The 13,149-nt window shown below is 34.8% G+C and overlaps 1 protein-coding gene across 1 annotated transcript in view; it reads left to right on the top strand.

The window, feature by feature from the left end:
* The window catches only part of LOC107645589 (probable indole-3-pyruvate monooxygenase YUCCA10), a 14,276-nt gene extending 2,551 nt beyond the window's left edge, over window positions 1-11,725 (top strand). Inside the window, exons 3-4 of the mRNA XM_016349639.2 lie at window positions 10,882-11,007; window positions 11,462-11,725. Of these exons, the coding sequence (XP_016205125.1) occupies window positions 10,882-11,007; window positions 11,462-11,635 (300 nt within the window). The 3' untranslated portion in view covers window positions 11,636-11,725. The remainder of the gene's footprint in view (window positions 1-10,881; window positions 11,008-11,461) is intronic.

Here is a 13,149-nt window from a genome sequence, read left to right as displayed (position 1 = left end):
TTATATTTTAATATATATTTTATACTAATAATTAATTTTAATGTACAATTAAATTAATACTACTACTCTACTAATACTTGGTTACAGATATTCTTTACGAAAATATCTTTCTTTTATCACATTCAAAACTCAAAACAATGATGAAGATATTATCTCTCTGCTAGCTGCATGCATGTCAAAATAGAAAATACACGAACACTATTATAATTTAATGAGTAAAATATTTTTTTTCTAACGTTTGGATTAAATTCCAAATTTATTTTTCATGTTTTAATATCATATTTATATTTCTAATATTTTAAAATCGTATCAATCTTATGCTACCGTTAATTCTGTTAAAAATTTTAAAAATAAATTAATAATAACGAAACCTCTCTCAAAAGAGAAAATACAAAAAAAAAATGAAAAATTCTTTCTTCATCACTTGCACTCCACCGTCACATCATCACCATACAAAATGTACAATCCCACCAGTGAAGCAGCGCCGCCGCAGCGGCAATAGCAGAATAGCGACCAGTGGCAACAAAAATGCATGGGAGACGATGGTGCATGCGTGGTTGAGCTCGCGGAAGCGAAAGAAGGTGACCATGCTTCGCTCCAATCTCTGTCTCATACTCGTCTTCCTTTAGAACTGCATGAGGCTCCCTCTCCAAAATCCCAAATCACGAACCCTCATCCTCTTCCAGTCCGCGAAACCATATAGAACTGGCGACGCCACTCCCTCATTGGGAAAGAGGTTCCTCGAACACCACCATGCGGCAGAGGCCGCGAAGCTCATCATCAAGGAGAATAAGAACAAGAATAAGAAAAACAAAAAAAAGCCTCTGAAGCACTACTTGCTGCAGTTAAAACCTAAAAATCCAAACAGTGAAGTACCCTAACACCGGAATCAGAAGATCCAGTGGGGACTGAGTTTCCTCTTCAGCGGATTGGAAGAAGGAGGTCACTGGGCAGGCGACTCTTCAATTTGGCCAGCGAGGAATCTTTAATTTTGAGGATTTGTGCTTGTGAGAATTGCTGGGGTTGGGTCTGGGGAGCTCTGCTGTGGAAGCGTCTCTCAGGATCACGTTTTTGGGCAATGGGAGTATGGCGTTGGAATTGACTTGAGGATTGGGTATCGCAGCTACCTTAGCAACGATAAGTGATAATTGTCTTGGGCACCATGGGCTTGGCGGGACGGTCACGGACAATTGATGTTGACGATGCTCATATGCAGCTGAACAAGGGAAGAAGATGGAAGTTTCAAACTTGGCATTATGTAGTGAATAGGTTCTAGTCTCAGATTAGGTTGGGTTCTTTGGGGTCTGAGTCGGATTGGTCCGGTCCGACCCGGACAATGTCCAAAAAAAAAAAAAGAGGTTAAAGGATTTTCACAAAATTGACGGAAGGATAACATTGATACGATTTTAAAACGTTAGGGATTAAATAAGATGATTAAAATGTTAAGGACAAATTTGAGACTTACCCCAAATGTTGGGAACAAAAATGATACTTTACTCTAACTTAATTTGTTACTGATATAGTTAGTTACAGCAGCACTAAATTAGTTAGACACTTATGAAAATAGTTAGCTGCATGTGATGTGAAGAGGTATCTGTTATCCACTACTATATTATTAGATTAGTTAATTGTTATTTAAGCCACTAAACTAGTCAGATAGTAAATAGTTAGTTACACTAAGTAGTTTGTTACCGCACTAATGTAGCTTGTATATAAACTCCCTTTCAGCACGCAAGATAAATGCAACTAATTTATCATTTTTCATCTAATTTTGATTTATCTAAGATGGTATCTGAAGATATTCTTCTTTCTTGAACCTTCTGCTCTCTTTCATGAACCTTCTGCTCCTTCATCTTTTCTTCCCCATCTTCGTCTTTCATCTTCTACCCCATTCTTCTTTTTCTTCTGTCAACTCACACGATAGAGTTTGACGAGAATATATCAATTTCACAAATTCCTCATCTGTAGAAGTTGCAGTTCCGATCAATGAGTTTTGAGAAGAAGATTCATCCACTTCTTATTTATCTCTGTGCTGCCTCATTTTCTTTTAATTCATGTAGAACTCTACTTCCTCTTCTGCTTCTTCAATGGCGATTGATCCTTATTCTCTATCCTTGGCCAATCAACTAGGACTTGTGCTCATCACTCAGCAGTTCACTGAAGACAACTATAACTCCTGGATTCGAGCCATGAGGAAAGCGATGAGCGCTGAGTGCAATGTCGGATTCATTGTGGAATTCTTGGCCATTCGATTGACAAATGCTACAAGATTCATGGGTTTCAACCCAAGTATGATAGAAGTTGAAGGATAAAGACATCTGCTCATAATGTTGTTGCTTCTCAATTGAATCAAGATCAAAAAGCACTTTCAACTCAGAGTTTGACTCAAACACAAATTCAACAATTGCTGAATTTGCTAAACAATCACCAAATTCATGAAGTTATCTCCAATAAGTTGATAGAAGTTGCACCTCCAATAGGTATTGTCCTCAATACATCAGTGATAAGATCAAAATTACCAAATACTTCTTGGATTTTAGACAATGGAACCACCATCCACGTCACATGTGACTTGTTTTTGTTCAATTCAATTCACACTTCACAAAATTATTCAGTTGCTTTGCCTAATGGTGACACCTTTCATGCCAATTTTATAGGCACAGTCTTAATCAATAAACATATCACTCTTACACATGTTCTTTTTGTCCCTGATTTTCATGTAAATTTTCTTTCGGTATCAACTTTTTTTATCGAATTTTACATTCACAGTCATAGTTGGTTCTGATTATTTCACTATTTGGGACAGAAACTCATTGAAAAAGATTCGGATGGATAATTTACAACAAGGACTATATATCCTGAAAGTAGAATCCCAAATCAATGTTTTGTTACCAAATACATAAGCTCGTTTAGTGTCTAATCAATATCCTCTATTACCTATTTTTTCTTCTTCAATAAACATGTTAATTCACAATTGTGGCACACTCGTTTAGGTCATATTCCTTCTAGGCTTTTGCATCACTTAGATGACACTTTGCATTTGACAAATAAATTAAATTATAGTAACTGTGAAGTTTATTCACTAGCTAAATTCAGAAAACTTCCATTTGAGTCACACAATAATATGTCTTCACAGATTTTTGATCTTGTTGTGATATATGAGGATCTTACCATGTCCCAACTTACAATAGAAAGATATTTTTCTTTATAATTGTTGATGATGTTACTCGTTTTTGTTGGATCTATTTGTTTACTAACATATCTGATGCTACTATTTGCTTAAAGAATTTACTCTCTAATTGAGACTCAATTTGGCACTAGATAAAATGCTTCAGATATGATAATGCTAAGGAGCTTGCTCTGGCTGATTTTCTATAATAAAAGGAAACTCTGTATCAATCTTCTTACCCATATCAACCTCAACAAAATGTTGTTGTCAAAAGGAAGCACTGGCATTTATTGAATGTTGCAAGAGCCTTGTACTTTTAGTCTAAGGCGCTCATTAATTACTGGGGTGAGTGTGTAGCTACTGCTATGTTTCTAATCAATAAAACTCAAAGTTCAGTCCTGAAATTCAAGACACAATTTGAATTGCTCTTCAAGAAAGCACCCTTCTATATAAATTTGAGAAGTTTTGGATGCCTTCTCTATGCAGCCACTATACAACCTGATCCTTCTGTCTTCATTGGATATTCAACTAGATATAAGAGATACAAACTATACAACCTGTAAAGCAAGCATATTTTTATCTCGAGAAATGTCATTTTTCATTAAAACATTGTGCCATTTGCTTCATCACCTCATCTAGAGACTAGTGAAGATCTATTTGTAGATTTTGTCCTCCTCAAACCTGCTTAGGACCTCACTCCACAAGTGCCACACTCTATATCCTCTCCGACCACTCATTCCTCTCAATATGAACCTTTCCTGCCCAACACCACAACCATACATCCCCCAAACCAACTTAGGAGATCTTTTAGGCAAATTCAAATCCCTGCTTATCTACATGATTATGTTCACCACACTACATCTTCCTATCTCTTCTATAACTACATTAGTCACCATCAGTAAATCCTTACCTACTATCACACCATCCCCAACGCCAATGCCATACCCAAACCTCAATTCTACCACCAAGTTGTTAAATTTTAAAAATGGAGGGATGCCATGAAGGAGGAGCTCGATGCACTTGAGGCCATTCAGACTTGGCAATTAGTTCCTTTATCCCACAAACAAGCATGTAATTGGATGTCGTTGGGTTTATAAAGCTAAAATGAACATAGATGGCAGTCTCGAATGGTACAAAGCACGCTTTGTCGCCAAAGGCTACACACAACAAGCAGGTGTGGATTTTCGTGACACTTTTAGCCCTATTGCCAAAATTACAACAATGAGAGCTCTCTTAACAATAGATACAGTGAAGAATTGGAGTTTACTCTAGTTAGATATCAGTAATGCGTTCTTCAATGGTGAGCTCAATGAGAAAGTCTATTTGAACTTACCTCTTGGCCATCCACAACGAAACCAAAGTCTCGTGTGTAAACTTATAACTCGTTCACTCTATGGCCTATGTCAAGCCTCTTGCCAAAGGTTCACTAAGTTCTGCTTAACTCTCACTGTACATGGTTTCAAACAGTGCAAGCAAGACAACTTTTTTTTTGTTGGGTGAAGGTGAGTCTAGTACATTCTTTATTCTATATGTAGACGATATCATCATTGCTAGATCCAAAGATGAAATGGTGGACCATATTAACCAAAGACTTTAGTCAATTTTCAAGTTAAAAATATTGGGGAATCTCAAATTTTTTCTTAGCCTGAAGTTAGCAAAATCCAAGAAAGGCATTATTCTCTCACAACGTAAGTATGCTTTCTCTCTCTTGGAGGACACTGGTTACTTAGATTGCAAGCCTGCCAACACCCCATGGAGGCCAATTATAAACTCAAGGCTAGTGAAGCTAAACCTGTCTTAGATCCTAAATGCTATTGACGACTCATTAGGCGCTTAATGTATTTGACAATCTTGTGTCTAGACATCATATTTGCGATTGTGAAACTCGCACAATACATGTCTGACCCTCGAATCCCACATTGAATGTTGTGCATGTGTTTAGATATATCAAAGCCTCACCTGGTCAGGGTCTGTTCTTCTCGTCACGTCGTTCAATCACTGGCTATTGCACCTTTCTTGGGAACTCCTTGGTATCCTGGAAAAGTAAGAAGCAAGATGTGGTTTTGCGAAGTTCGACCCAAGCGGAATACATGGTTCTAGCCAATGCAGCATGTGAAATTGTGTCCATCATGACTTTATTGAAGTTCATGAATGCCAACATCAACTTAATCATGTGTGTTATGTGATAATTTGTCTGCCATTCATATGGCTAGAAACCCAGCCATGCATGAACGCTCCAAACATGTTGAAATTAATTGTCATTTTATTAGGAAAAAAGGTGGAAGCTAGAATTGTTAAACTGATGCATGTTTTGAGTCGATGTCAATTAGCAGACATCTTCACGAAAGCTCTTCCAGATCCTCAATTTCAGTTTTTCATGTCTAAGTTAGGCACATATAATTTATATGCTCCAACTTGAATGGAAATATTTGCCACTACTATATTAAATTAGTTAATTGTAATTAATTAAGTCACTGAATTAATCAGTTAGTAAATAATTAGTTAAATCAAAGAAAAATAGACAAAAGTACACATGAATTTTTATACGATAGACAGATGTACACCCCAATTTTTAATGAGTCATTTGTACACACCAATATAAAATTTCGTTGTCATTTCTAACCTTCTGTCGCCTGAATAATTTTTTTGACAGTAATGGAAGCCAGATGGCACGTTATTGTGTGATGTGACCATTTTGGATGACACAGTAAAAATAAAATTATTAAATTTGTTAAAATAAAATTATTCTCACTGCCACTCCTCCATTTTCATTCCTCACCTCCATCACCGCAACCACCACCCTCACACCTCCATCCAAACTCCACGACCTTGACTTCATACCCCTCTCTCCACATCATTGTCTCTGGATTTGTTGCTTCATTTTTCTATTTTTCTGAATTTTGATATCTTTCTTCTCTCAAACTTCTTTTTATTATTAAAAAAATGAAAAGTTGTTATTGTTGGAATTAAAAAATGTGATGGTACTAATAGAATTGTGGTGGCAGAAATTGGAGATGATATAAAGATGGGATAGGATGGAATTGATAAATTAGGAATTTGGGAGGGTAGGTGGCAACAATGAGAGGTTGAAAGTTTGGGAGGGTGACATGGCTGGAGTGATAGTGAAAAAGTTGGAATTGAGTTTTGAGGTGGTACCCGTGAAAGGTAGTGTTGATGCCATGATGTTGGGTGTTTGCTCGAGAATGATGTCGTGCTGGTGGCGACAATGGCAACATGAAAAGATAAGGATGAAACTGAAAATGGAAGATCGTTTTCCATCTAATTCTGGTTTATCTAAGATCACCACTGGAATATAAGTTTTCTCCTCCTCCCAAAAGAAGGTTGAGAAAATTGATTCACACATTTGATCAATGCATGAATAAACTCACTGTGATCCTCGGTCTTCTCCCTTCTTATATTTCTTGCTCACGGTAATTCGGACAATTTCCACATAATTAATCCTATCATCTACCATTATAATTTAACAAAAATATTTAATAACAAAAAAATTAATAAAAAATAATTAAAATTTATCTTATTTAATATTTATTAATTATGATTATTAATAAATATTAAATAAAATAAATTTTAGTTTTTTTTTCTCTAATATTACCAATAATTTAATTAATCCTCAACTATCTGTTAGGCCTTCTCCGTCCGTCGCCTCATTATCATAACATGCTAATCATGCTTCATTTTATGAAAGATAGCATTATATTGTTAATTTCTATAATATGTCGTATCATCATGAGAGCTAGGTACCTAATATTAGAAAATTTAAAATAAATATTTGATTCCAACGTGAAAACAATAATCAGTAGTATTTGTTAATATATTTTTTGTTTACATAATCCTGGTATGTATGTTATATATTATTATTAGTTATAACAACTGGGTCAATTAGTATTTAATTATTTTGGCCATACTAGGAAGTCACTGGCTTAAAGAATCGGAATATTAAGGATCGGAGTAACAAAAATAAGTATATTGTTTCTCATCATATGTATTACGGTATTGTTGACCTATATATTTATTTGATCATTCAACGTAACACAAAAGTGTAAGGGAGCAAATGGGTTCAATGGGGGAGCTAACAACCGAAGCCACAATAATTAAAGAATGGAGAATTATAATAGTAGAGGAATGGTGCTAGTTTATAGAGTAAACTAATAAAATAATATCCAAAAATTTGCATTACTGACAAAACAAATTCTAAAAAATACTAACTAACAAATAAATTTTTGAAATAACCAATAATAAATATGAAAGAGAAACTATTCAAGGGTGGAAGATCACACTTTACTCTCTAAAGTGAAATTCAAACTTTAGAGAATCCAAATTCATATTTATTAATTATTTTTGTCGTATTTTCAAATCATTTGGAGATTGTTGTATCGATAATATCTTTTAAAAAAAAAATTTATTAACAATTTAATTTTTTAAATATCAAATTAATAGATAATCCTTTCTAACATATGTAATAAGGATGATAGTTGTTTTCTTGGTTAATTTGCTTTCTTCTTTCTTGACCGTAATTCTCATGAGTATTTAATAATCTTTAATGATAATGTTAAAGGAGATAGCTAATTATTTTTGAGAGTTGCTTTGTTGTCTTTCTCTCTTTTGTTGTGTGGGTCAAATTGTTATAAACTATCTAAAAGAAAGTGCAAGAGAATTTCAACTTTCTTGCATGTGCCGTGTATTTTTTTTTTTTAATAAGAGAGATCAATACAATAAATAGAGTAAAAATAATAATAAACCAACAGAAAATTTAAAAACAAAACAAAAAAAAAACAAAAAAAATAACAAAGAAATTCATCAATTATTTTTTGTGTTTCTCCTTTTTATAGTGTACTAAAACTCTATCAATCTGACTGCAAGATCGACCTGTAAACGATGTAAACTTTTGAAGCGGAAGTCTACTGATTGCATATCTTGTATCCAATTCTTAGAATCATCGTAGTCGTTGTTAATCTGGCGGCATCCTTTCTCTCCTCCACCTGCACAATTTCGTTGAAGCCTCCCATATAATAAAATAGAAACGGACATAATTCTGCTATACAACTCGATTCCTTTCATACAGCAAGTTTCTCTTCTCTTATATGAGTCTTGTACACTAAAAAAAGCACAATTGAAATTATTTTTAATAAGACCCCTTCAACACATAACTAATGCTCTCCTTTATGACAGCGACTCATTTTAAATATTATTTCATCCCAAATTAACAGCAAACTACCCGAAACAGCCCTGACCTACCCTCTTCGTCACTACTTGCTTTTTTTTTTTCTATTTTTCCAATATTCTTTTCTGAACAATTTTTTCATTCTGCGCTTGAAGAATAGTCATGATGTCATCTTCTTTATTGTATAAAATTGTACCTGATTCCAATGCGAAGTCCCAAATTTTTCTATTTTCAAGCATCTGCTCCTCCAAAATACTATCTTTGTTTTTCTTGATTTCTTTATTCTTGTCCGAACCACCATCATCAACAACTCTCTTCCTAGCTACTTCTTCATTGTGTTCTGACAGCTCCCCCTCTCCCTTTGTCAAAGTTGTTCCCTTTGTGCCAGAACCCATGCCACTATCATTCAAAATGTCATCCCTATCACTCATTCCTTCATCAACATTTTTCGCACCATCATCATTAACATACACACCCAGCCCACCTGTCCCTCCATTCAATGTCACCGCCGAGAGAGTAGCGGCTTGGTTCTCCGCCACCAACTCCTCCTCGATCTTACGACCCAACATAGGCGGCGTCAGGGTTGCGTATCTTCCTTGCCACGTTGAGCCTCCTCTGCCGCGGCCAGCCTTTAGCTTCCCTCCTTCAACATCGATTTGGCCTCCTTCGATCACCTCCGCGCCGGTCTCCAGCGCAAGTGTTACAGATGCAGCATCCTACACACTTGCCGTAGACCCTTCTCTAACGTGCCCATCCCTATCGTGAAAACTATGCTCCATTTCCATCAAGCCTGACCCGGATTCTAGACCCAACCCAACATCACCGAACCGGTTGATTGAGAAAACCAGGCCTAAGGATCTCTCCCTACCTTTGTTGGATATCCTTGAGTTGTTGGGCCTAACACCAAGCCTACAAAGAACCTTCTTTTTTTTTTTAATTCATTTTGTCCCTTCTTTCCAACCCATTAAAGTTACCTTCATAAACCCATGTAATTGTATTTTCAGAGTTAGCTTCACAATTAATGTAACCACATCCCACACAATCTGTTTTTTCTTCAATTCCTTATAAATTGGTTGATATGTTATCGTTTTTACCTGATTTTATTTTGAATGATCATTAATCCATTCATTCAAAATAATTTCAGGAATTACCAACCTACCTTTATCTTTTCCGTCTTTTCTTAGCTCTCTCATCACCACATCGGCTGTCTGGTCGTTGAAAATCGCCGGTTTTGTAATCCGTGCACTCCTTAAGCTCGTACCCGCACACTTCTTTTCCTTAATTGTTCTTCGTTGTTCACAACTATAGTACCTTTTTTCATTAGCTTCTTCATAACAATTTAATCCAAAAGCCTTCCGTCCCACTTCTTTCACTAGCACATCGAATTTGCATTCGTCCAACACTAAAAGACATGCGCAATTCTGTCACTTTGTCATAACCGATTACTTTTTCCATTGGCCTCCTAACATACTAAAGGTATCCGCTGACCACGCATGTAACGAAACTCTGTAGCATTTTAACCACACTCTTCGAATTTCACATCGCTTCGTCTCATCCCATCTCCATACACTATGGAAGAAATGTAAGAGACTATTCATTGTAAACGTATATGCTTCTTCTGCATTCAATACAGAATCAAAAGTCAAAAGAACTTTATACGCTTCTAGTTCCCGTACTTGAACAACTTGAGGCAAGTTTTTTCCAATCATCTCCTTCAAGGAACTAAAATCAATTGGTTTCGTCGTACCGCCGACCAAACTTCTCTGTAGCCAGTCCAAATTCTCTTTCACCGCCGATACTTCCACTTTCTTCGTCCACCTATTTCCATGTGGGTCTGGTTCTTTTTGGTGCCTCGTTAGTTTTTCTGCCTGTCTTTGGTTATCTCCTCTTTGAGACTGAAAATTTGTCTTGTTCCGATTATCACCTTCTTCCTGAACTGTCTTTCGGACCTTTGTCTCAGTTATCCTTCTATACTTTGCTTTTTTCGCATACACAATCTACACTCTCAATCTCATATGATTTTTTTCAATTATAGTCTTCAGAGTCTCACCTTTCGTTGTGTAACAGATGAACGCAGAAACATACATATTATCATCTTTTTGTTTTTATGATAGATAAATGTTATTAATGTGTCCAGTCCATTTGAACAAGATAGAATAATTCATTTTTCGAAATATCTTTAAGAAAATTATCGACAAAGATAGAAAAATACTTATTATTTCAAACGTTAGTACTCTTTTCGATTTCAAATCCTAGATCTTTTACGTTTTCTATCCAAAAACTTAAGAATTGCCTTTAGAAACTATCCATTCTCAGATTTTTGGTCTGAAATTCGTGCATCTTTCGGCCCGGATCTCCTTAAACAACACTCTTTAGTTGGATACCCAGCAAATAGCAATGCGCCGATGTCATAAGCTAGGAGTGTGCAGTTGACACCTAATTGAAATATTAGCATATTACCTTATGTTTCGTTATGTTAAAGTGTTAACGTGATGACGAAGAAGGAATGATTCTATTGGTGTTTACTTAGGTGTTGCCAGCGGAAATTGAAAGCGTAAGAGGCAAGGACGTTATGTTCAAGGATGGCCAATCGCACCCCTTTGACTCCATTATTTTCTGCACTGGTTTCAAAAGATCAACGCACAAGTGGCTTAAGGTTTGTAAATACTAAAAGTTAATTGACTTATTGTCTCTCTATTACTTTTATCCCATCCGCGTTAACAAGTCAAAGGTATTAATTAGTCACGGAAACACAAAAACAAAGATAGCTAGAGTAGTTTTTACGTAAATATGACATGATAGTTCAACATGACACATCATCAGATATTTTACTATAAAAAATTTTAAACAATCATCATAATTTATTATTTTTAATTATTAATTAATTATTAATATTTAAAAATATATTTTTTATTTTGACAATGAGTGCGTGTCTTTATATTTTATGTATAACTTCGATATGTATGTGAGTATTTTCTTTTACTAAAAGGCTAAAGAATATACCTGGGTATCAGTCAAAGTTTAACTAATAAATATAAAATACTTAGAAATATTCTTCTATTTTGTATTAGATAATTAAATCCATGTAACAATTAAGTTTATGGGCGTAGGGGGATGATTATCTTCTGAACGAGGACGGGATTCCAAAGCCCAGTTACCCGGACCATTGGAAGGGAAAGAATGGTTTGTATTGCGTTGGGCTTTCCAGGAAAGGCTTCTATGGAGCTAGGTATGATGCTGAGAATATAGCAAATGATATAAGCTCGCTCCTCATCCAACTTTAATTATGTATAATTATTACAACACAACACAGACACATTGTGAACTGGCACTAGTACGTACTATGCTTATAATTCTCCAAATAAATAAGATAGGAAAAATAATGGGGTGTTTATAGTTTAGTTGTGAATAAATCATATTACTAGTATGATGTTGAATTCACAAGAAATTGTAAGCTAATGTAATAAGAGGAATGCTAGGGCCAGCAATTTTGGTGTTTTGTAATCATCAATTGGCCATCAATAGTGTTTTTAATGGTGTGAGATTACATCTAATGGTGGGAGATCATCCACTTTTGTTTTGATAGTTAAGTGCTGGCAAAAAAACACAAAAATTGCTGGCCCGTAAACTTTTTCAATGTAATAATATGTTCTACTTTTTCTTTAAGTTAGATATAATAATATTATTTATGCTATGCTATTATTTTTTTGGATTCAACAAAGATCAAATAATCAAACTCTAGATCTTTTAATCATAAATCTAAAGCAGGTTAGTCTTGTATATACAACTGTCATTTAATTGATACATAAAAATTAAAAATTGTAAAATTAAACTTACAATTTTATTTTACCAACAAAAATTATATAATAAGTAAAAACTCCAGACCCTACAGTAATTGGACATTTGGACTTCACAGTTCACAATACTGATATACCAAAAACCGCAAGTGAATTGACTTTGTGTTTTTGTCATGCAAGTGAATTGGGGTTAAATGGGGTAACAACCTAAATGGGCTTATAAAATTTAATTTGGGCCTACCTAGTTGAACATACAGCAGCTCCATTGACACTACCAAACAACACACTACAAGTTAACAAAAAACAAAATAATAAAGGGACCAAATCCAAACAAGCAACTCTTTTATACAACTTTGTGAAGGAAAAAATCAATTTGGTTGCTCGAGTGCTCGACTCACTCGTCCGCTTAAACAAGTGTCGAGGGTTCGTATTTCATCTTGTGAAGTTGAAAACAATTATAATATGATTAATTTTTTACTTTATCAATTCTTTCATACATAAAAATATGTTAGTAAATGATTTTATTATTTGCTTTGGAAAAAAAATTAGTTTTTGAATTTAATAGATCAAAATTATCTAAAATAAAAAAGTTGATAAAATAAAAAAATAAAGTCTAATTATTTTAAATTAAGACAGCAGAACTCACACATGATAGACATTATAAATTTAATAATAATTAATTTTTATTTTATCAATTTATAGTTTATATTTCTTTGTTTTAAAGGATGTTTTTGGAATTTAACTAGTGTGATTGGATTAAAAGGGGGGATATAGATATAGTAGCAAATAATATGAAGTGAAAAGGGATGGTGTATGGTAATGGTATGATGAATGATTGCATCGGGTGAAAGCGAAGAGCGCCGTACCAGAGTGCCAGCCTTAGCTTTCTGTTTCTGCAATCACTGACCATCCCCCCACCCCCCCTCTACACCTGCATCCATATATATACTGCATGCATGCATCCCCATTAATTCTCTCTTTCTCTCTCTCTCTCCAACATA

This window comes from Arachis ipaensis, chromosome B06 (genome assembly GCF_000816755.2).
Source record: "Arachis ipaensis cultivar K30076 chromosome B06, Araip1.1, whole genome shotgun sequence".
Taxonomy (NCBI): domain Eukaryota; kingdom Viridiplantae; phylum Streptophyta; class Magnoliopsida; order Fabales; family Fabaceae; genus Arachis; species Arachis ipaensis.
Note: the sequence above shows the minus strand (reverse complement) of the source record. Positions and strands in the feature narration are given on the sequence as shown.